The sequence below is a fragment of the Mesoplodon densirostris genome, chromosome 1, assembly GCF_025265405.1.
Source record: "Mesoplodon densirostris isolate mMesDen1 chromosome 1, mMesDen1 primary haplotype, whole genome shotgun sequence".
Taxonomy (NCBI): domain Eukaryota; kingdom Metazoa; phylum Chordata; class Mammalia; order Artiodactyla; family Ziphiidae; genus Mesoplodon; species Mesoplodon densirostris.
In genome coordinates, this window is record NC_082661.1 from 115833259 (window position 1) to 115856579 (window position 23321).

At 36.4% G+C, this 23321-nt stretch overlaps 1 protein-coding gene across 1 annotated transcript in view; it reads left to right on the forward strand.

Moving 5' to 3' along the window:
* RYR2 (ryanodine receptor 2) overlaps window positions 1-23321 on the forward strand; it is a 727841-nt gene that overhangs the window by 634666 nt on the left and 69854 nt on the right. Inside the window, exons 81-86 of the mRNA XM_060096737.1 lie at window positions 2735-2788; window positions 11872-11928; window positions 13090-13189; window positions 14460-14539; window positions 18806-18882; window positions 19605-19678. Coding sequence (XP_059952720.1) covers window positions 2735-2788; window positions 11872-11928; window positions 13090-13189; window positions 14460-14539; window positions 18806-18882; window positions 19605-19678 — 442 coding nt within the window. The remainder of the gene's footprint in view (window positions 1-2734; window positions 2789-11871; window positions 11929-13089; window positions 13190-14459; window positions 14540-18805; window positions 18883-19604; window positions 19679-23321) is intronic.

A 23321-nucleotide genomic window follows, 5' to 3' on the forward strand; every position in this document is an offset into this window, starting at 1 on the left:
CGGATGGTGGCGAGGTGAAGTGCCCCATTTACTGCTTTATGAATTCTCACTGCCAATTTTGAGTTTTGATCCAGATATCTGAATGTCTGAAGTATCCTGTTTTTTGGTCTTCTCTAATTTTTTCCTTCTAAATTCTCTATTTCATGCTTCTGCCCCTTTATGTATGGGTTTTATTCACTTTTTTCTTTCCTGGAGTACGATATCACTCTTCCTTGCCTAGAATTGATCGTTTTGATCCAGAAAGTTAAGTCCTGTGTTGCAGGACCATCTAATAGAACCTACTGTTTACTTAGCATTATCATACAAATTGCGTGGATGCAGTTTGCTATTGAAAAACATTGTGTCCTATGCCTGTAAATCCCTCTGTTTCTGTTTGTACATTAAAAAGTGCTAGACATTCTCTATAGTTTTCTTGTGGTCCCAGCATGCCCCATGGCAATCAGGACAAGTTTAAAGCAGTTTATGGGTTTATTGAATTTTGTCAGATAGGTCTCCAAATAGATTCAGGTTTAATAGGTTTTTTAAAAATCAAAATTTTAACTTTATTAGAAGAGAATCTCACTAAATTTTCTTAGGAAATTTTTAGAAAACAGTTTAAAGTATTTTGTTTCAAAATAATTCTTTGTAAAAAATATCTGTCAGAGACTTCCCTGGCGGTCCAGTGGTTAAGACTCTGCACTTCCACTGCAGGGGGCACAGGTTTGATCCGTGGTCACGGAACTAAGATTCCACGTGCCACGCGGCCAAAAAAATGTGTGTGTATATATATAGATAGATAGATAGATCTGTCAGCTAGAGCTCTAAATTCCTTTACATAAAAGCAAACATATCATATGAATTTTATAGCTTAAAAGCATATCATTATAACTCAAAATGCCAACTTCTCTAAATGTATTCTTCAACTCAAACCTTGTTCCCAGTATTTCTGAAGGTAATGAAATTTGTATGGGAGATGATGTGTTTCAGAAAATGTGTAACTTTATATTCTTAAGAGACATTTTGTATTGGTATTCTAATTTGATTAGATAGTTATCATGCTTGTTACTTGATAAAATCCCTATGTTTCACTCCTAATTTATAATGCATGTGAAGGAAGCATTATGTAGGTAATCTAAAAGGAGCAGCTCAGCCAAAATTCCTCTGCATTCAACATTATACATACAATATTTATGGAGGGCTGCAGATTGGCCTTCCAGATATGTTTTGCTAAACTTCTCAGGTGTATTTATTTTCAAGATCCTAGTTAACTGTTGACACGGGAGTCAAGGTGACATTAGCATATAGTCAAAAAGTTCCTGCACTCTGAATGAATAATCAACATCTTGGATTTTGTGGTGGAACATACTATTTAGCAACTTTTCCATGTAGTGAAATTGTCACAGGTCTGTGTCCCCTTATTTTCTCCTTTGCAAACCATGTCCACATTCTCATGAAATGGAGAGGATGATGCTCAGTACATGTTTGTTGAATGAATGAAAGAATGTAACAAACCTTTTAGCATTTATCACTGAGTCTGGTGGAAGGATCACATTTTGTACCCTGGCTCCCATTTCTACTTCACGTATGTACTCAAAGTACTGTGAAACATTGAGTTAAAAGTATTTTTCTGATTTGTAAGTTATATTTAACCACTTCTTCCATGAGCTTCATAGATACACTGAGTGTTTACCAACCATAAAAAAAATCCTTAGAAGGGTTGCAGTAATCTAACTTAGAAGAGCGTTAGGGTCTTCTTAGCACAGGTATTGGCTGATGACCTGCTTCTTTTGGTCAACACGATACTCCTAGTACCAAACCATGATAATAATAGCAATTGAGATTTATTAAAAGCTTATTGTTTTTCAGATACTTGTTCCTAAGTGGCAAACAATTTCCATATATTAATTCATGTGATCCTCTCAGGAACATGGTTACTTTTTTTATTATTTCCACTTTAAATATGAGGAAGCGGAGACCCAGAGAGGTAAAGGAACTTGCCCTTGACTAAACAGCTCATAAATGGCAGCATCAGGATTTGAACCAGGCACTCTGTATCCTCAGGCCATGTTCCTAACCACCAAACAGCTCTGCTTCCTTAGCAAGCAAAATTTTCAGCTGTGGGAATTAGATAAGAATACATGCACAGCTCCTTTACCATTTCCGGGAAAATAACTCAAAATAATGAAATTGTCTGTTTTATCATTTTTCTGTGAAAGAATAATCTTGGTAACAGTTGGAATTTTACTTTCCTCCTTTAGACCAAATACAATAAATAATGAACTTAACAACAACAAAAAAAAGATGACAAGATTCACTTTAAGTAATGGACACTGCTTTCTTTTAATTTTAATTCATAGTTATTAAATGTATCTGTATTAACACATTGTAATGGAAGCATAAAAAAGGAGAAAACAATGATCCTTGTTTTTAAGGCTTGTAACTTGATTTGCACAAGGAAAATGCATGAATAAGTAGTATGTGTAGTATGATACAGACCTCATAAATATCTCCATGATATATATATAATTGGTAATTTAGTATTTTAATTTTGTATATGCACAGTGTAGTTTTCTTTTAGGCCACAGATTCATTGATCATGTCATCTAAGCTTATTATATATAATGTATATATTTAAACATTATTGATGATAAACTAACACAAATGATTCAGTATTCTGTGCTAAATTCTTTTATATTTTCTGCCTCAACATGTTATCCTGTTGACCTTTTCAAAATTTTTTTTTTACATGTATCAGAGTTGTCATGACGAGGAAGACGATGATGGGGAAGAGGAAGTGAAGAGTTTTGAAGTAAGATGAATCTTTCTATATTTGTTTTTTGTCTACGTTGAAACATTGTTTCATAGCTTATAACTGACATTTATGTTTCTTGCTTCATGGCTTATTGCAGCTTATTGTGTCAAGGAACTGCATGTCAGAAGCTGGATGGACAAATTTGAGTCCTAACATTTGCTGAAGTTAAGACCAAGGAACATAGACTAGTTAAAGAATCAGATAAAACCCATATGTTCAGAATGAGTGTTCCTGACAGCCCTCAGAGATGAGGTTGCTTTAAATTGTTCTCATCTCAGTTAATGATGTGATCTGAAATTTCCAACAGACGTGGCAGAAAAATATTTATGGAAGAGCAACATGACATCAAGTTTCTAATTAAACCCTTGGTTTGATTTTTTTTCTAAATCAAAGAAATCTTAAAGATTTAGCCTCTTTTGACTTCTGCCCAATTAGGTCACTCATTCCCTGTACATATGTAGTTGGTGGCACACAGTGCAGTTTGCTTGCATGAGGCAGGATTGCATATATTCCTAGGGCTATGTTCTATTTTATGATTATTTCCTCAAACCTTCTCAGATTTTACATTTCCATATAATTCGAAATACTGCTCAATATTCATTAGCCAAAGGGAAAGTAAATATTATTTTCCCCCTTTGCTTAGGCTGTACTTTTGCTTTTTATAAGAAAGACCAGCTGTTGCCAACTACCCTCTCCTTATTTATTGGTTCTTTTTTTTTTTCTGGAATTTTCAAAAAGAAATTAAATGGAAGGAAATGGATTAGACCTTTTTTTTTTTTTTTTGCTGCTATTAATTTACATGTCTGCTTTGAGCTAGAAGTCTGGAAATATATTAGTAGCCAGCTGTAAGTCTTTAATTACAGTGGACCCACAAAAAAGTGTAGGTGAGGAGTAGATATTGAGTAGTGCCCCTTTTAGGAATAATTGGATGTGAGCATCTCTGCAGCATTGCACTGAAGTCATTGTGTAAAAAAATACCAAAACAAACTAATTTGAGAATGACCCATGACTATTGCTGGCTGAGAAAAATGCCTTAAGATTAATTTCCTGGATGACACTATAATCTTTTCTAATGTATGTGTATTTCTAGTCTCAAATCCATCTTCATTGATAAGAAACTGAACTAAATTAGAATGAGCTGTGAGCAGCAGATAATACTGTTTTCCTGAAGTGCACACCATTTATGGTCTGTCGGTTGTCTTCCGAGCAATTGTTTATTGCTATTTTGCTTCTTGTCCTCATCCTTCCTTAAGGTCACAGGATCCCAACGCAGCAAGGTAAAACTATATATATATGTGTGTATTTGTCTGGGTCTGAGTTTCAGTTTCTTGTGACATTTACCTTTGTTAGACCCAACATCTTGGATTCTTTTTTGTAAAAAAACAAAACAAAACAGTCTTGCAATCTTTCTACCAAGTTTGTAGCTCCAATGCAGTTTGTCTCTTCAGTATCCCTTCCTTGACATAGGTTTATTCTCCTTGCAATTTAATTGACTCATAATTTGAAATTTTATCCTCTGTGTTGACTTTGAGCTGTGTACTATGCTGAGATGAAAGAGTCCACCCTTTCGGTGATTCAGTTTTAGCTGGTGACTTTTCAGTGCAACATTTCATGCCTCATCCCTCTTGTGGGTTTTTATACCAGTCTTATTACTAGAAAAGAGATATGATATATGGCATTGCTGGTGGGATTGGAAATAATCTTCTTTTCCATTGTGCTAGTAATACCTTCAACTGATAATTGGAGAGGATATTCCATGATTTCAGTGTTAATTTAGCATTTCCTTATAGCTAATAACTAGATGACTCTTTCTGTCTCTGAATATTCTGAAGAGCTAAGTACCTGGAAAATTTGCCAAGAGAAAACATTTTGGTCTATAATCACAAAAATTTTCCTTTCATATGAACCCTGTTAAGCTTACATTTTATTTTCGTGAGACTATTTAGTTGAAAAATCATAAACATCCCAGGGAAAAAAATACCTATAATGACTTTAGTTAAAGAAAAGAGAGAAAGCTTTTCTGTTTGTAAGTGTAAAGTGTTCTTTTTTGCCTTCTATTTTAAAAAGTGAAATATTTTCTGTTAAGATGAATTTAGAATGTCATAAAAAATCTACTTAGAAGGAGCAAATTATAATGTTTTTAACTCACTATTATATTTGGAGGACTATATTGTTCTCATATCATTTTAAAATTAGAGTTCATGCAGATGTTATCACGTTTAGCTCTAATCAGATGGATATAATTTAATGGCATATAATAGGCATAACACTTAATTATAGATTATGGGTTTAAATCAGTAGGTACAATGGGCGTGATCCTAATTGGCTGGATTTTTATAGTTTTATCGCTAATGATCTCAGATAGAATTCCTGTGACTTGTTGAGGGTTGAAAGCATAAAGGGACCTCCTAACATCCACCAAGATTTGATTGCACGGATAGCACTGAAATTCATGCCCAAGGGTATTGATTTAGACGGAATGGGGGCGGGTAAGGAAGGCCAGGATGAGAAAGTATTGCTTGTTAAGAAAACCATTTTACTTTGAAAGAGGAGTGCAGTTTCAGGGAGATCTAAAAGCAAATAAAATTTGGTAAATAGGATCACATTTGGTGACATCAGAAAGATTCCCTATTCAGAAAAGAAGTCTGGGAGTAACTAGTAGTGGAATCTAGCCTGTACAGTGTAGGATTCAGGTCATACTGAGAACAAGAAATCAGGAGACGTATGGCGCCCCGCCTGGGAGAATGGGCTGCATGCCTTGGATTTAGGATGGTGGGAGAGAAGTTCACGTAATGGTGCAACCTGGTAATTAATCCCCCCAGAAAGGAGGTAGACACCAGCCGGTGTGACTGTCCCAGAATGAGACAGGATTTTAGAGTTGCCAGGGGTGCTACATACTCACACGCATAACACAATAGAAGAGATTTGGGACTTTTCCCTTCTTAACCGATGTTTGACTGACTCTCCGTGTGATTTCTATACTATAACTCATCATTTATGCCTAATCTGTGGAGCAGTCTATTTGCAAAATACACACTCTGTGAGTTAACAATATGAACTCTTCCCAAGCTGAAGAATGAGGCCGTGTTTTTAGAACTGACAGAGAACCAATCACCTGCAAAGAGGGTTCTGTCTGAGATTGGCCCTGTGATGACAGCAACACCACTGAAAAGTTTGACTAGACAACTGGATTATTGCTTTTCTCTTTATAAATTTAGTAACGGACCAGACTTTTTACATTGAGATGTCTGGTTGTTTAACATTATTTAGTATAGTCTAAATAGTGGAATTTTTCATCTAAGTTATAATGAATTTGAAAGGTCGCTTGGCAGTTTCAATAATTCTTAAAACAAATTATGTTAAATAAATTTTGGAATAACAGAGTGTGCTAATTGAATTGTATCCCTATAACTGGCTGATTATTAATATTTGCTATACTTTCCACTTAAATTATCTATAAGAATATTGAGAAGAAGAAAGAAGTAGATATTAAAAGGTAGCATTATAAAGAAAATTTCCATGAGGAGTAACATAAATAAAGCTCAAAAAAACATGGAAAACAGGGAGTGCAGGCTAAAATGCCTAGTATTTACCAGCTCTTTTCTTCTTCCATCACATGTATGTTTTACTGATATGATCCTGTTAAAACTTGCCTGATTTAAGTTGATAATTTAATTCCCAGCTTCATCTATTTATATGCATATTTACCTACAACTACTTATTTGAAAATTTAATTGCATATTTAGTTAGTAATTATATATAACTCTTTTTAGACTTGAGACTACTTCAATATTAAAACTATGAAAATGGACAGTTAAATATTATAAAGAGGACAATATTAATTGAAAGGGAAGAAACGTTTTAGCAATTACCCAAAATGTTAATTACTACAGTGTATTGCGTTATTCGGCTTTGAACTTTTCATAAGCCAAAACAAATAATAATAATAACAAAGAGTAATATTTCAAGTTGAATGACTTTCCTGAGCACGATGGGTTTTTCTCACGTAGAAGAAAGAACTTTGGTACCACAGTAGGCCACATTTTAAAATGATGATTTTGCAAAACATATAACAACATTCTTCTGATGGTTGCTTCTCCTACTGCCATCCTTCCAAATCTGAGGGTGCAACGTTCGATGATAATATTCTACACAAAAGCTTTTATTGAATTAAATACTTTAATATAGATTTACCACTTATGGAAAAACCTAAATTAATGACAGTGAAGCTTAAGTAAATCTAGAGGAATGGACCATTAACTCGCCTTCTAGACCATCTTTCTCGAGTATTATGCAAGTTGCATCATCCTTTGGCAAATGCCCAGTTTCTAATTCACAGGTGAATTCTCTGGTGAGTCCCTGAGGTGCTATCATTCTGTCCTATTGATTAAAGAGAACTGCTTGTGTCTAAAATGGCAAATATGCCTGTGACAGAGTTGATATTTTGTCATAAAAACTTAGGAGACTAACCTATATTGTCTCCCAGATGGGCCTCAGGCATAACTAAAGTGACATCATACCCACTAAGTACTCAGGCCAATACCCAGCTCATATTCCAAAGTATGTACCATTAGGTGTGAAAGAATCCATTTAGGTCTAAAATGTCTTAAGGACTGATGTTATATAGCTCTACACAGTGATAAAAGCACTTTTGTCTTGCCCCTCCAATGATCTAAATTTTTTTTTTTTTTTTTTTTTTTTGCGGTACGCGGGCCTCTCACTGTTGTGGCTTCTCCCATTGAGGAGCACAGACTCCAGACGCGCAGGCTCAGCGGCCATGGCTCACGAGCCTAGCCACTCCGTGGCATGTGGGATCTTCCTGGACCGGAGCACGAACCCGTGTCCCCTGCATCGACAGGCGGACTCTCAACCACTGCGCCACCAGGGAAGCCCCCAAGGATCTAAATTTGAATAGAATTCAATTTTTTGTAATTCTACAAGAATGAATTGGCTATAAGATGTTCCCTTTCCAATAGCTACATAATTTGACCTTTGAATGGGCTTATTTACTTGTGTTCATAGGAACACAGCAATTTAGATTAGCAGGGCTTCCTCAATCTTACCAAAGAGAACCATTAAATTTTTAAAAATTGTAGATAAAGCTATGGATATAAAACATTGAAACAATTATCTCTTTTATCAAGAAAATTTACACTTCTTTAGTTTCTACTGTGGAAGCTCTATGGTGTCAAAATATGGACCCTAGAGTGTTGAGTTGCTTGTCACACTGTTGAATCACAGAGGTGAGGGGGGAAGGAATTTTCATGGCCAGTGTTCTCCAATACTCATGCTTATTGCTGCAATCTGCCAACTGCATTTTTATATACTGAAATTGTTGATCTGCAGTAATACCCTCCTGTCTTAGCCCATGTTCCCTAGAAAACAGAGCAAAGAGGTTTTTTGCTAACACTTTACTGGGGTTGGAGGTGTTACAGTCTCAGGGGAGTAAGAGTGAGGGAGAATGAGAACTGATACAGGGAAGCAGAGAGAACGCAGTAATGCATTCTTGAGCTGACCAGCTAACCACAACTAACCAGCCATACAGCTAGTTGCTAGATTGTGTTGGATGCCCCTGGAGAGGCTATATGCATCCTGGAACATTACCTCCTGGGGAGCAACAAGGAACACTTTATCTGCTGGTTTTGTCCAACCTCCTATCTCTTATTGGTCACAGGGTGTTAATTTCTTCATACTTCCTGCTGATATTAACCAGTTCTTCCAGGTGACCCCTGGGGAAGCCAGAGCCAGCTTGGGTCCAGCCTGCGAGTGTCCAGGCACTGCAGTCTCCATCTCCATCAGCATGTGGTTTCCTTAGACAGTGGTAGTTGTGATAAGAGCCAGCTTTCGTAAGCACAGTAATGGTGCAAGCCATTTCTAGGACCACTGTACTTCAGAAGCAAGGCAAGTCACTAAGACTTGGAGAGAAGGGGGGTCAGTGTGGGCTGGAATACTGGTCCTGATACAAGGAAAATTCCCAAAAAGCACAGTCCTCTATATTGTGTATGGTAATTTATGCATATGAATGTGTAAACCTAAATAGCATGTGAGTATGTAGACAACACATATTTAAACATATAACTGTGCATTTTTGACATGCACAATAATTTGACTGCATGTGCTATTGTTTTTAAAAACAATCCCAGTTGAGTTTGACATATACACACTGCTATATTTAAAATAGATAACCAACAAGAATGTACTGTATAGCACAGGGAGCTCTGCTCAATAATCTGTAATAACCTAAATGGGAAAAGAATTTGTAAAAGAATAGATGCATGTATGTGTATAACTGAATCACTTTGCTGTACGCCTAAAACTAACACAGCATTGTTAATCAACTATACTCCAATATTAAATAAAAATTTTAAAAAATAATCCCAGTTGAAGCTTATGCTTGGCCACATTATTTACAGGAAATGGGATACAGCAGAATCATTAAGAGCACAGACACTCAAATAGACCAGCTGTGTTTGCATCCCAGCTCCACCATATGGCTGTATGATCTTAAGCCTCAATTATCCTGTCTATAAAATGGGACTAATTAAGGTCTCTATTGCATAGGATTGTGATGAGGATTAAATTAGTTAATGTATATAATCCACTCAGAACATTGCCTATCACATAACAAACTCTATAAGTATTTGCTATTATCATTACATTTAATCAATTTCACTTCCTTACTAAAATCAAGTCAGAGAAGCCCAATGAGAGGAAATCTTTTATCATAATGAGCACAGAACCTCCCAAGGCAGGAGACCTGAGTTCTCATCTGGGTGCCAACCAGGTGACCTTCAGCAGGTCACATTTAATTACCCTGTACCTCAGCCTTTTCATCTTTGAACTGGATGTTCTCAGGGGTAATATCCACCTTTAAAACTGTCTGATTTGCTGTTTTTGAGTAAGCTCATTTTTCAGGGCAATTTCATAACTCTTCTAAGTGCATAAATACTGATCAGAAGCTTGCAAATTTTCGTGACTTTTCTTCTGATCTTTTGTGAAGGGGTGAAAAAATAAACTCCATGCTTTTTTAGTATAGGAATGTCACAATGAAAATGATTTGTAGAAAATAATGTCTAGCTTCTGTACATGTATACGTGTCTCTACCTTTTCCTCATTTGGTATTTAAAATATCACACAATCATACATAATACAGTTAGATGAAGAAAGAAAAGTGTTGAGGGATGAAAAGCATTTAGGGACACAAAGTAGGGCCTTCCAATAATGTAATTAATCCAGAAACCCATGCCACAGGGTCTTGCTAATTTGCTGCAGGTTGTCAGTACTAGTGATTCCGAGGTTTCTAGGAGTCTACATAAAATCATATAAATGTAAAAGTTTCCTATATCAATAAAATACTGAGACAATCTTCTTGTTTGGGAGAAACAACAATTCCTGAAGCATTTTTCCCTTTGTAACCTTGGAATAATTTAAAGACTAAACTACAGGTTGAAGGTATAGTGTTATATTTAAAAACCTTTAGCAATTCAAGCGGAATTTGGAGTGCGGCAGGGCAAGGAACCCTACTTTTAAAAAGGTCCTTTAAAAAGTACTTTCAGGGCTTCCCTGGTGGCGCAGTGGTTGAGAGTCCGCCTGCCGATGCAGGGGACGCGGGTTCGTGCCCCAGTCTGGGAGGATCCCGCGTGCCGCGGAGCGGCTGGGCCCGTGGGCCATGGCTGCTGGGCCTGTGCGTCTGGAGCCTGTGCTCCGCAACTGGTGAGGCCGCAGCGGTGGGAGGCCCGCGTACCGCAAAAAAAATAAAAAATAAATAAAAAATAAAAAATAAAAAGTACTTTCAAGGTGCTATTTCCTTGAATAAGATACTTTTAAAAGATCTATCTCCAATTTGCTTAGAAAAGCTAATCTGCAGTAAATTTGAAATGAAAGAATTTTTTTCTTTCCGTATAATCCATCATTTTATTGCCTGAAAACTTTCTAGTTTCACTTTTAAAGTTTTACTTTTTTATGTCGTGAAAAAATTTCCAATGAAAGATTAAATTATATACCCAGAAGCAGTTTTCAAAGGGGACAACAAAGTACAAAAAGAAATAACATTAAAGATATTCTGAAGAGAGGGCTTCCAACAAAGAAATTCAAAAGAGTGGTCGACCTGATCCCTCTTTATGAAATATGATTTTCCTGCCTCTAGATCAGAGTGTGTTTTTTTACTCAATATTTTTTCTTCAAATGTTTCATATCATCTCCCCCGAAATATTATTATTGAAATTTAGATGTTATATAAGGAAAATTAGCATGATCTTTGCTCAGGGAGTTTACTTTGTAAAGAAGGCAATTTGATATCCTGTGTTTCTTGGTCCTCCTGAGGTCTATCCATCATGAGTGATTTCAGTTACTGAAGAGGATACTGGGACCTTAGAATCTATTGTGCAGGTTGTTCTGGCAGATCTTTGAGCTGGTCTCCCTACTTTTGGAGCACAAATAGCGAAGGGTTTCTGTATTTGTTTCTCCTCAAGAATATATGGCATGCTGCCATCTTCCATCTTCTTTGGATTTCCTGATGACTATCTTTATATGTTGTATTGCGTCAATAGAAGAATCATTCTTTCTAACTCCTTTGCCTCTTTAGTTGATGAAAATAACAGTGCAGTTCCTTAAGACAGTAATTTCTTATCAGTTTTACTGGAAAGCTCTTTCACGAAGGGAGTTGGTTAAGCTAGGAAGTAAAAGTTCCAGAAATAGCTCTGGCAACGGGAGGAAAGTCAAAGATTGTTGGGTCTAAAAGGAAGAATCAAATGTTGCTCACTAATTTTAAACAGCACCTGAAGAGCAGACGAAAGGGTCTTCTTTCAGTTTTTCTGAAACTCTGTTGTAATGACAATATAGTTTTGTGTGTCTGTGTGGTTTTGTTTTCGTTTTGTTTTTGACTTCACAGGAAGAGGTTTAAACATGAAGGCAAACCTTTTAGATGTTAGCATGGCTACATATAAAGCAAAGCTGCCTTTTTTTTTCTTTTTTCTGCTTCCATTTAGGCCTATCACATAATTTAAGAAAAAATAAAAATTTAACCACAGGAGCTCTAACTATAGTGTGAAAAAAAACCCTGATCAATTTTGTTTTCGCAGCACGATATTATCAAAGATTTAAGAGACAAATTTGCCAGCCTCGGCGAGAACTCTCTGGTAACAGCATAAATGTCTGTGTTGGTTGCTTTTGATTTAAAGGTTTCTTTTTTCATTTGTTTGAGCCCATTTCTTTTACCCCCTCCTTTTAGTTTATGTTCTTTTTCATATTCTGTAACTAGCAAGCCTTCATTTTTTAAACCTCTTCCATCTTCCAGTGTCTATTTTCCGTACTTTGGATGGAAAGTTTATGGCAGCAAAGCTGTCACTCTGGCTACCTCTGCTGCAGCTCTTTCTGCTCTTAGGTCATATATGTTTTGGCCGTTGTGTTTATGGACATGATACTAATTGACTGTTTCATGTCCCATTGACTAAGCTTCCGTACCACGCCATTTGATGGACGCGCTGTCATAGTGCTCTATGCAACTTTCATTCTGCAACTTATACTGCTTGGTTCCGTCTCAATTCTCCAGCGAACTGGATAGCTCAAGTGAATGATCCTACCAGTCTTGAACTTGCTGTGCCTTTATATTTTATTTTGATTTCCTTCTGTATGTTTTCAGTGGTAGTTTAAGTGGAAAAGAACAAACTCTAGCCATTGCTCTAGCCGTACCATGCAGAATCGTTTGTTACCACCAGAGAATACAAAATATAAAGGCACATTGCTGCTTTTATTCTTTGGGAGGGGACTGGGGAGATCTGTTATCATATGTCTACTACTTAGTTGAAGCCTACCTTTTTATCCATATCAGCTTTTAATTTTGCTTAAACTCCAACACGTCCTCAGTTAATGTTTTTCTGTCATTCAGTGATAACTTACAACTCGAGCCATTTGCTGAGCAGTATCAAGTTATGACCATGACCTGGGAGATGATTAAACACGTGACAAACTGATGCACGAATGTATCATTCAGAAAGTGCAAGTTTCAATGATAAAGTACAGTACTTCAAAAGTATGATACAGGCTTTGGACTAATCCAGTCATTACAATTGAGAAAATTCATCCTGATAAATCAGTACCAAAAGTCTATCACAAGAAATATAAAGGGAAAAACCAAGAGTTGACTATGTTAACATCTGTTGGATAACATTGTTGGTGTTGAAATGGTCCATAATGTTGTCATAGAGCCCATACATGAAGAGATGACTGAGAATATGGTTTATAGAAAGCTGCTCTGCTTAGTGATATCTGCAACATAAATGGTTGGGATTTGTGTTCAGGAAAAAGAAATGGAAAAGCAAAAGCTTCTGTACCAACAAGCCAGGCTCCACGACCGCGGTGCAGCTGAGATGGTGCTGCAGACCATCAGTGCCAGCAAAGGTGAGGCTCTTGGCTCTACCTCCGAAGAGCCGATTCTGTAGATTTCCCCTTTACTCCTAGGAGCGCCCTTACTTAAAATCTACCGATTTATTTCGTCCCTGAATTTCTTGTTCATGACTAGGTCAGGTGACTTCACAAATGCCACCTCTCTTACCAAGTTCAATGTTGATTTTTCTTTTTTAATCAGAATCTTACTAAAAGATTTTTTATTTCTGTTCAGTAAGTTTTGGAAATTATATTGGGACGCAACTCTAACAAACTGATTATGTGAATCAGAGGTGGGCAAATGTTTTCTGATAGAGGCCAGATAGTAAATATTTTCGGCTTTGTGAGCCATTGGGGCCTCTGTGGCATCTCTTCAACTCCGCCAGAGTGGCATGAAAGTAGCTAGAGACAATACATGAATAAATGGTGTGGCCATGTTCCAATAAAACTTTATTTACAGAAACAGGTGCCAAGCTGGACTTGGCCCTCGGGGCCTTTGATATAAATGTTTAGATTTTTTAAGTGAGTCATTTTTAGTAATTCAAGTACTGTTGCATTTTTCAGTAGCCAGCCAGTGCAAGCTGATTTTTCTTACATTGGTAATACCTTCTCTGTGAAAACTAGTTAGTGTAATTTTAATGGAATGGAAAAGTAATGGTGGTTATTAAGCACCCCTCTCCAAATATAGGGATTATTTCATTTCTAAGATAAGTGGAGGCGACTAAAGTAAAAATAAAACATAATATGCTAAATTTAGACAACTGGTTGGATTTAAAATTTTGTTATTATTATTCAAATAACTTAAAATTGTGACTAGTCATCCTAATAAAGCAAGGCTATAAACATATTAAGATAAAAGTGATGAAATGGAGATTATAAAAGTTGTTCAAACATACTGTCTTGAGGGAGGAGGGAGAATATTTTAAGTAGCTCATATTCCTTTCAATATTATTTTAATACACATGATTTGTTTGGAATTTTAATAATTTTAGGTGTCAGTATTTCAAAATCAGTTGTTCCTTCCTGTTCATTTTTTCTGTGTTCTCATATAGTTTCAATCATAGACATATTACACAGAACTTAGTAAAAACATTGATGGCAAAATATGCATTATGACTCTTTTAATTTTTTGTTGTTGTTGTTATATGAGTCAGTCTGTCCCTCTCCACCATGACATAGGTTTGTAGGAGGTGAATAATGACTTTAAAAGTGCACATTTTGAGATAGAATTGGTTAATGTAGCAGGTGAGGTGATATAAGGATCACAATGTTTTGTATTTTTAAGGTGAAATGGGACCCATGGTGGCTGCTACTTTGAAACTTGGAATTGCTATCCTAAATGGCGGGAACTCTACAGTACAGCAGGTGTGTCATTGAGCCTTTTACATAATGTGCTTTTCGAAGAGATGGACCGTATAGTCATCCTGTTGAACTATTTTAGTCATCCTAAAAGAACTATTAGTTGTACATTAGTTGTACTTTTTTGTTTTCATTTTCTATGTAAAGTATGCCTTTATTTTATGGTCATCTTATCCCAGTATCCAAATATCTCCCAGGTAGCACAATAAACACCCCTTCTAGGTAGCACAATAAATAATAACGCTGCTTAGAAGTCTGAAGTCATGTCATATGGTGTCATCATTTGCAGTGCTGCATTTCATGTGAATAAGTTGGCATAAAGCAGCTGGTTTGTTTTAATAGTGAAAAATAAATACCCTGACCTGGGGAGCCTAGTTTGGTAACATGTTTTATAGTGTTATATCTCCTAAAAATTGACTCTTAAGATTTTGTTGTATATTTGGTGCAAAGCTGGCTCCTAGGTTAACATGTAAACAGAATGCACTGTTAAGAATTTTTCTAGTTGTAATTCTTTCTATTCTCCTAAGATATGAGAAAATCACTTCCCAACCAAGTTTTGTAATGATGTTCTGTTTAAAAGTTAGATATTATCTGGACTGGGATTTTGATAACTTCAACCAGTTATGACAAAGGATGCAATCTCCATATCCAACTGAAGGCCAAGGTCTGTTGAGTTTGTTAGAATAAGAGTATTTGAGTGACTTACTACAAATCACAAATGCTGGAGAGGGTGTGGAGAAAAGGGAGCCCTCCTATACTCTTGGTGGGAATGTAAGTTGGCATAACCACTATGGAGAACAGAATGGAGGTTCCTCAGAAAACTAAAAATAGAACTACCCTATGACCCAGCAATCCCACTCCAGGGGTGTATACCCAGACAAAACTATAATTCAAAAAGATACATGCATCCCTGTGTTCATAGCACCACTATTCACAATAACCAAGACATGGAAGCAACCTAAATGTCAGTCAACAGATGAATGGATAATGAAGATATGGCTCATATATAAAATGGACTATTACTCAGCCATAAAAAAGAATGAAATAATGCCATTTGCAGCAACATGGATGGACTTAGAGATTATTATACTAAGGGAAGTAAGTCAGAAGGAGAAAGACAAATGCCATATGGTATCACTTATATTTGGAATCTAAAATGCTGCACAAATGAACCTATCTATGAAACAGAAACAGACTCATAGACATGGAGAATAGACTTGTGGTTGCCAAGGGGGAAGGGGTGGGGGAGGAAGGGAAGGACTGGGAGTTTGGGATTAGCAGATGCAAGTTATTATATATAGATGGATAAGCAACAAGGTCCTACTGTACAGCACAGGGAACTATATTCAATATCCTGTGATAATGGAAAAGAATATGAAAAAAGAATATATATATATATATATATACACACACATATATATATATACTGAGTGTCTTTGCTCTATAGCAGAAATTAGCACAACATTGTAAAGCAACTATACTTCACTAAAGAAAAAAAGAGTATTTGAGTGACTTAAAAAAAGATTGTCACAGGTGTGTACTGCCTACCTCTGGGGACAACATTCACACGGCCAACAGTGTGGCTCTGAGCTCAGAAAAAATTCTTATGCTCATTGAAGAACAACAAAGCACAACATAATATAAGCATCAGATTGTGTTATTCTAAAACTATAATGTCTCTCTTATTTTTGTATCTTGGCTTCTGTATGAGAAAGAACGGTTGAACAGGGAACTAGTAACTGTTTCTTTCCTGGGTAAGTTTTAATCAGGCAGGTAAAGGGCTACCCTCATTGAGGGAAAGGAAGGCAAATGAGAACTTTAGAATGTTTGACTTCAAGTTGCTGTGAACCTCAGAATCACTAGAGTGGCACAAAGCTAGGAATAGGCTCCTAGAAACCTTTGAGTCTAAGAAAAGAAAAGCAGAGAAAATTTGAAGATTTCTTTTGGGTTAGTAAAGTTTTGGACTAGGTGAAGCAGTAACTCAGAAGAGCTGAAAAATTCATCTTTACATTGTTCTCAAACTGTATATTTTTTTCTGTAAATATAATCATTACATGTTAGTACTGGAAGAGAACGTAGACATAACCTAAGCGAGGGTTCTTAGCTTTTTATTGCCTCTGACAGTTCGTTGAAATCTCTGGCCTCCTCTCGGTGTAATGTTTATAAGTGCACAAATTAAAATTACACAGATTGACAAAGGAAACCAACTATATTGAATTGTGGTAATCAAAATATTATAAAATAGGTTTTCGATAAAGTAATATGTTTCTTTATGAACTCATTAAATAAAAGATCTAGTACTTGGTCTAATAATTATTGAGAAGAAAAGACGTGTCTAAATATTTTTAAATAGCTACAACAGCTGTAATGTGATATGAAAATACCTGAAATCTTTATTGGTGACAAAATCGTAGCTACGATTTTTTAATCCTCTATTTTTTTAATCCTCTTAGTGTTTGTTGCTTAGATTACTGGTTGAAAGGAATGCTAAATTTCAGTTAGAAGTTAGTAAAAATAAAGGGAATTTTCTCCCATCCAATTTACAGATTTTCTTTTTTGATTTCCATAGTAAATGACTACATGACTTTTTTTAAAAAAGGAAAAATAAAGAAAACCAACCTAATCTCGCCACAATACTTATAAATAAGTAATTTCCCTTGACTTACGTATTGCTTCAAAAGACCTTAATTGTATAGTATATATATTCAGAAATCCATGGAGCCAAAAGGAACCTTGAGAGACCATGTAATAAATGTACTCTTCGTCTGTACAGATCTTTTCTTTTTTCTTTATACCTTCAGATATATATTCCACCACTCCCCTTTGACCCTGTAACCCATATTCATTTTGTTTTAAAAGGCCAGTGATTAATAAGCGCTTCATGTTTTATTAGACCAATGAGTTATCACACACACACCCCAAAATGGCTGTACGTTTTTGTGTGTCTGTATTTGTGTGTATCTGTGCATGTGTAGGTATATGCATACATGTGTGTATATACACACACACACACACACACACACAAATATATATACACTCTGTATGTGTATACAGCCTTCACATATTTAGTTTTATATTACCTTTAACTCCGATTTCTGGAAAAAGAGTACTACCAATATTTTGACTGCTTAGCTGAGCCCTATCTAGATAGCTCTGATAATAGGAATTAATTCCTTCTATTCAAGATTCAGAGAAGAGCAGTATCTTTATTTTCTTAAAACCTTTGGTGTACCTCTGTCATCTTATCATCTTGTATGTACTTTTTTTTTTAAATTGGGGAATAGTTGCTTTACAATGTTGTGTTAGTTTCTGCCGTACAATGAAACAAATCAACTGTATGTATACATATATCCCCTCCCTCTTGGACCTCCCCACCCCCCGTCCCACCCCCTAGGTCACCACAGAGCACCGAGCTGAGCTCCCGGCGCTATCCAGCAGGTTCCCACCAGCTATCCATTTTACACATGGCAGTGCTCGTACATCAATCCCAATCTCCCAGTTCTTCCTCCCACCCCGCCCTGTGTCCACATGTCCGTTCTCTACGTCTTCCTCTCTATTCCTGCCCTGCAAATAGTACTTCTTATTTGAAACCTCCAGCACACTGTATCTACATTCAAAGTAGCTGTTTCATCGTGGCATGTAACAACATACTAACAAGTAGAAGCCATGCATTGCTTTAGCATTTTTTACATTTATGTTTAACCAAAATGTTAACCACAGAATCTGGACATCATTCAGAGAAAAGAGGAGAAAAATTCATAGTCACATGATTCCCACCAGTCCTTGGGTCTAGAGACCATGGTAATGGAAACTGAATTTCTGTCTGTAACATTAGTATATGGTAATCAGAGCTCTCGGATTGGCATGCTGTTTAAGGAACTCACTTTTGTAATGAAACCTGTGAATAGCATACAGGTGGGCCTTCTTCCCGGTAAACTTGAACTAAGTATCTGAATCTCCAGATACTTACAGAGTGACATGAAGAGAATTAAGAGTATTATTTCCCCCTGATATTTATGCTGCCTGTGGTGTTTTGTAAAGCACCTCCCTTGTTCCAAGCCATGTGTATGTCCTGCTGCACTTAGAAATGTGCAAGTCTCTTGCTGTGACATGCTTATCACTATTTTGTGGTCAAGGTGACGTTCGTCATGTTTGTATGCACTGGATATTTTTTATCTTTATTTCAGAATCAAAGGATGTTTTTATTGTTTCTTATTTAACAAAAAATGAGATTTGTGTTCAGTGACCATGTGGTTTATCTGTCTACTGTAGAAAATGCTTGACTACCTCAAGGAGAAAAAGGATGTGGGCTTCTTTCAGAGCCTTGCTGGCCTGATGCAGTCATGCAGGTAAGCACATGCTTTTCTTGCTTTGCTTCCACTCAGTGGTTGTACCTTTTAAAGTGCTTGTTTTACATTACTGAAAGCACTTATACACAGAAGAATTTTTAATGATTAAACACACTTTTAAGTGAGACCAAAGTGTGCAGGTGTCTTATGCTCTATCTTGCTGTTAGGTGTTAGTAATGTTTTAATTACTAATTGTTCCACGTTAATAATGTCTTAAAATAGTCTACCCTGTGCTTAAATAGGAACCTTGGAGAATTAATGTGTATTCTGCTTACTTGGAAATGAGTAGTGTATGATTTTTAAAAGACAAAAAACAAAATTCTCTTTCATTTTATCTGGGAGCCATTAGACCACTTCTCATCTGCCCTAAATGAATGACTAAGGAACCTGCCACATACTTAATGTTATTATTCCAACTGGAAAAACATGATCATTCTAATTGTATTTCAGTATGTCTGCTAACTTTGTAATGTTCTCCCAAAGTTGAAACCCATCAATGCCATATGCTTGACTTTCACATAGATCATTTCAGTGTGGACCCTGGAGAGAAACTAGTCTGCTACTAGGAAAATATGGTTAGTAGGCATTGAGTCAGTGTATGTTTTCAGTATCTGATAACATTCGGTTCACGTTTCACGATACACGGTTTTTAGACATTTGCTCTCCTGAAGAAGGAAAATGTTCTGTTAGGCCTCTAAATGTTTTCCTCCCTGTTATTGCAGTGTCCTTGACCTAAACGCATTTGAGCGACAAAACAAAGCTGAAGGACTTGGGATGGTGACCGAGGAAGGATCAGGTATTGATCACTTAAATTAAAAGCGTCACGTGTCCCCACTTATTCCCTGAAATTACCTTTGCAATACAGAGAGATACAAGGTTATCTTTAAATAGACACAGTGCTTATGTGACTCATTTAAAAGTTCATAGTTAGACACCCATGCAGGTCACACCCAAAACCCCAATCTTCCATGTTGGTCATTGACTCCTTTTTTATTCCAGATCTACTGTCAGTGGCCTTTCCCCTAGTTGGGTAGTAAATAAATATCCCTTATTAGAGAATTATCTATAAAATTCTAAAGCACATGGATGAGCCACATTAGAAAATGTTTGAATTTCTTTGGCCACTTTAGCAAACTGTTAGGCTTTCAAATTCTTCTACCTCCTTAGGATAGTGATGCTTTCAGATCCTTCAATCCACCACTAGTCTTACTATCTCCTCCCTTTTAGCGCAATTATCCTTCTATCTCATATATCCATGTCTTTGCAAGTCCAAATTGTTTAATGAAATAAAGAGTAATTTTTGTGTTTAAATAACTCTGATCACTTAATTTACATGTGCATGAAAATAATGACTCACCTAATCTTAGAGCTTTTCTCTCTATACATAGATGCATGAACTAGAAAATTTAGCACACAGTGCATTTAAAGCAGAAATAACTATTGTTGCACATTCGTTTTGGTACTTATTAAGAAGAAAGTATCTTCACTATTTTTGGTTTTGATTTGTTTTTATTCTTTTGTGTTTGATTTTTAAATTAATTTAGTTTGAGTAAGGCCCTGTGTGTTTATCTGTTTTTGTTTGTTTGGTCTGGTTTGGAGTTGTCATCTTATCAATGTATTAGTTTTGGAACATTGGGTCTTCTATAAAACTAATCTTATTGCAAAAAATAAATTTTCTCCCCTCTGCCATTTGTAGTCTGCTTGCCTTTCTGAAATATTTTAGAATTAACTAATCTCTCTAATTATCTCTGTATATTTTTGTTCTCACAATAGGAAAAAAATTAGCTGCATTTTTCTTCCAGTATTTTAAAGATTATCATTTATACATATGCTAACGCTGCTGCTTCTGTGTATATCACCTGTGTAATTTTATTTTCTGCTTGGCTTTTGAATGTATAGTTTCAGTAATCAAGTATTCATCACACGGTTATTTAATTGGGTTAGCTACCTTCAAGAAAAATCACCAGCAGAATTCTGAACTTAGGTTTTTTGAAAATGGAGATCAAGCCAGATGTCTTCATTACTAACCTTTGTGTTGACAGTTAACAACACCTGGCCTTGAGGGGCCCATCTGGAGAACTCAGAGCCATGACAAATCCCAGGTCCCATTAACCTCATGCCTCTAATGTCTCACAGAAGTCCTGGGCATTTTCCAGCTGGAAAGTGCCTAAAAATGAGTCAGTTCTCTATCCAAAGTCTGACTTCCCTGTCATGGAATTAGAAATCAATTTCATTTTCCCCTGCAGTTTTTAGCTAACGTACCAGAGGCTCTGAACACAATTCCATTAATTATTCTGAATCACTCTTTACATCAGCTTCCCACAAAGAAATAGTGACCACACAGGATTATTTTACTGGGCCTCCTAGGCTTTGTCAACCAGATATAGATGAGAATAACATTTGTGAGTCCCAAATCAGAAATAACTTGATGAGAGTGACCATCCTAATGTGAGAATTAGTTCTGTCTCTCAATATGAGATGGGTTTGATTAGTTTATTCTTTTTGAAAATGCACACAAAAATAATTGCCCAAATTGATTAACACGTGTTCTATTTTATTTCCTTACAAACAGCAAAGCAAAAACAAACTCTCAACTTCTTTCTTTTTCCCCATTTCCTTTTCTTTCGACTACCGTCAATGTACTATCCTCCCTTCCTCAGTCATCACTCATGAGCGTGGTAATTATTAAAAAGGAACTGCCTTTTCTTCATTTGCTCCTTTATTTGTTGTTAGCTTTGTGTACAGTCTTGATAGTGACAGTTTTTGTGCATTTTTTCCTTTTATAGACCCTTTTAACAAGTAGATTGTTTACTTTCCATCATTATGCATCCTTTTCCTTTTAAAACTTATGTATCAAGCTTTCCTTTTTTTTTTCTCATCCTATGAGGATGTGCAGTTATTAACATATTAGACCTGAAGGGGCAACAAGCATTTAAATGATGGTTTGAGATTTGTTTGGTTCTGTTCTTTCATTTTAAAAAAGTTCTGGTGGACCCAGTGTTTGCAGCTGTTGTGTAAATGAATGAATGTGTGCAATAGTCTCCCTGTGGCATTTCTGTCTTGGACATACTGTGGCTTTATGGCTGCACCAAGTGGTGCACGGGAAAATCAGTGCCGATCCAGTGTGTGCTGTGAATGGCTGAGTCTCATCTTAGCCATTAGGCTCTGCCACTTCCTTTCCAAGTATTGAGAGATCTGTAGAGTTTTCCTCTATTCTTTGAAAATATCACACATTAAAAACCTTCTACCATAAAAGCAAATTTTCATTCTTGAGACCGAATTTAAAGAACTGTAGAAACAGTAGCAAATGTTTACTCTTCAAGCTAGGATAATAACAAAGATGGCACTGGTATTGCAAAGTAGTCTCTAAAAGACATGACATACGATGGTAATAAAGAAGGGATGAGATTTTTTGAATAGTGCCTAGTATGTCAACAGGGCTTCAGAGATTAAGTTGTGCTTTCTGAATACACACTGTTGCCTTCATCAAAATATCTTTTAGGAGAACATGCAGTGACAATTCATTCGCTGTAATGAATGGTACACTATTTCCCAGATTGAGAACACCTATACTGACTCTATCTTTTGGCATATTTTTAAAATTTCTGTTACGTGACCATTCTTTTAAGCTTCTGCAACTATTAAGAAAAGTTTGTACTCTCGAAGGAGAAAGAACATTGGTCATCCCTCTTGGAAAACATAGAAAAGGCTGAAAAATCTAAATCTGTTTGTGATATCCTTGCTTCAAAGCTTGACGCTTGTGCAGTATAGGCTCAGGACTGAGAAAATAATCTGATAGACCTAAATCTCCATCCTAACCAATTATCTTTATTAAGCTCAGTCTCTTCCCGATGATGATAAAATGACCATACATTATATTGCCATGGAAAATGTATAACTTGAATACATGAACTTTTTCATACCCACAACTTTCCCATGAGGTATTTTCCCTATTTTATAAATAAGGAGAGTGAGGGAGAGAAAGATAACATGGCTTGTTCAGGGTCACACAGCGAAGTGGCAGGGTCAAGGCTGAAATGCAGGCATTCTTCCTGTCTTTAATTTGCCCATTCCACATGCCTACTCCCTTCCCCCGCATCCTTCAGTAGTCTTTGGGGGGCTTATTTTGTGTCCAGCATGTTGACTTAAGTAGAATTATTGGTCCCTTAATGTAATGTCTCCCTTCAAAGACACCCATCTATTGCCGATTTTTGCATCCACTGTTGAAGTTTTAATATCACTTTTAAGCTTTTTATGGTTACACATGACATTCCCCATCTGGTGTTGAAATACCATTAGGGAATATGTGCTCCTTTAAGCTTTGTATACAGCTGCCCCTCTATATCCATGAGGGGTTGGTTCCAGGACCCTCCCCTTCCTCCCCCCCGCCCCCCGCAGATATCAAAATCCACAGATGCTCAAGTCCCTGATATAAAGTG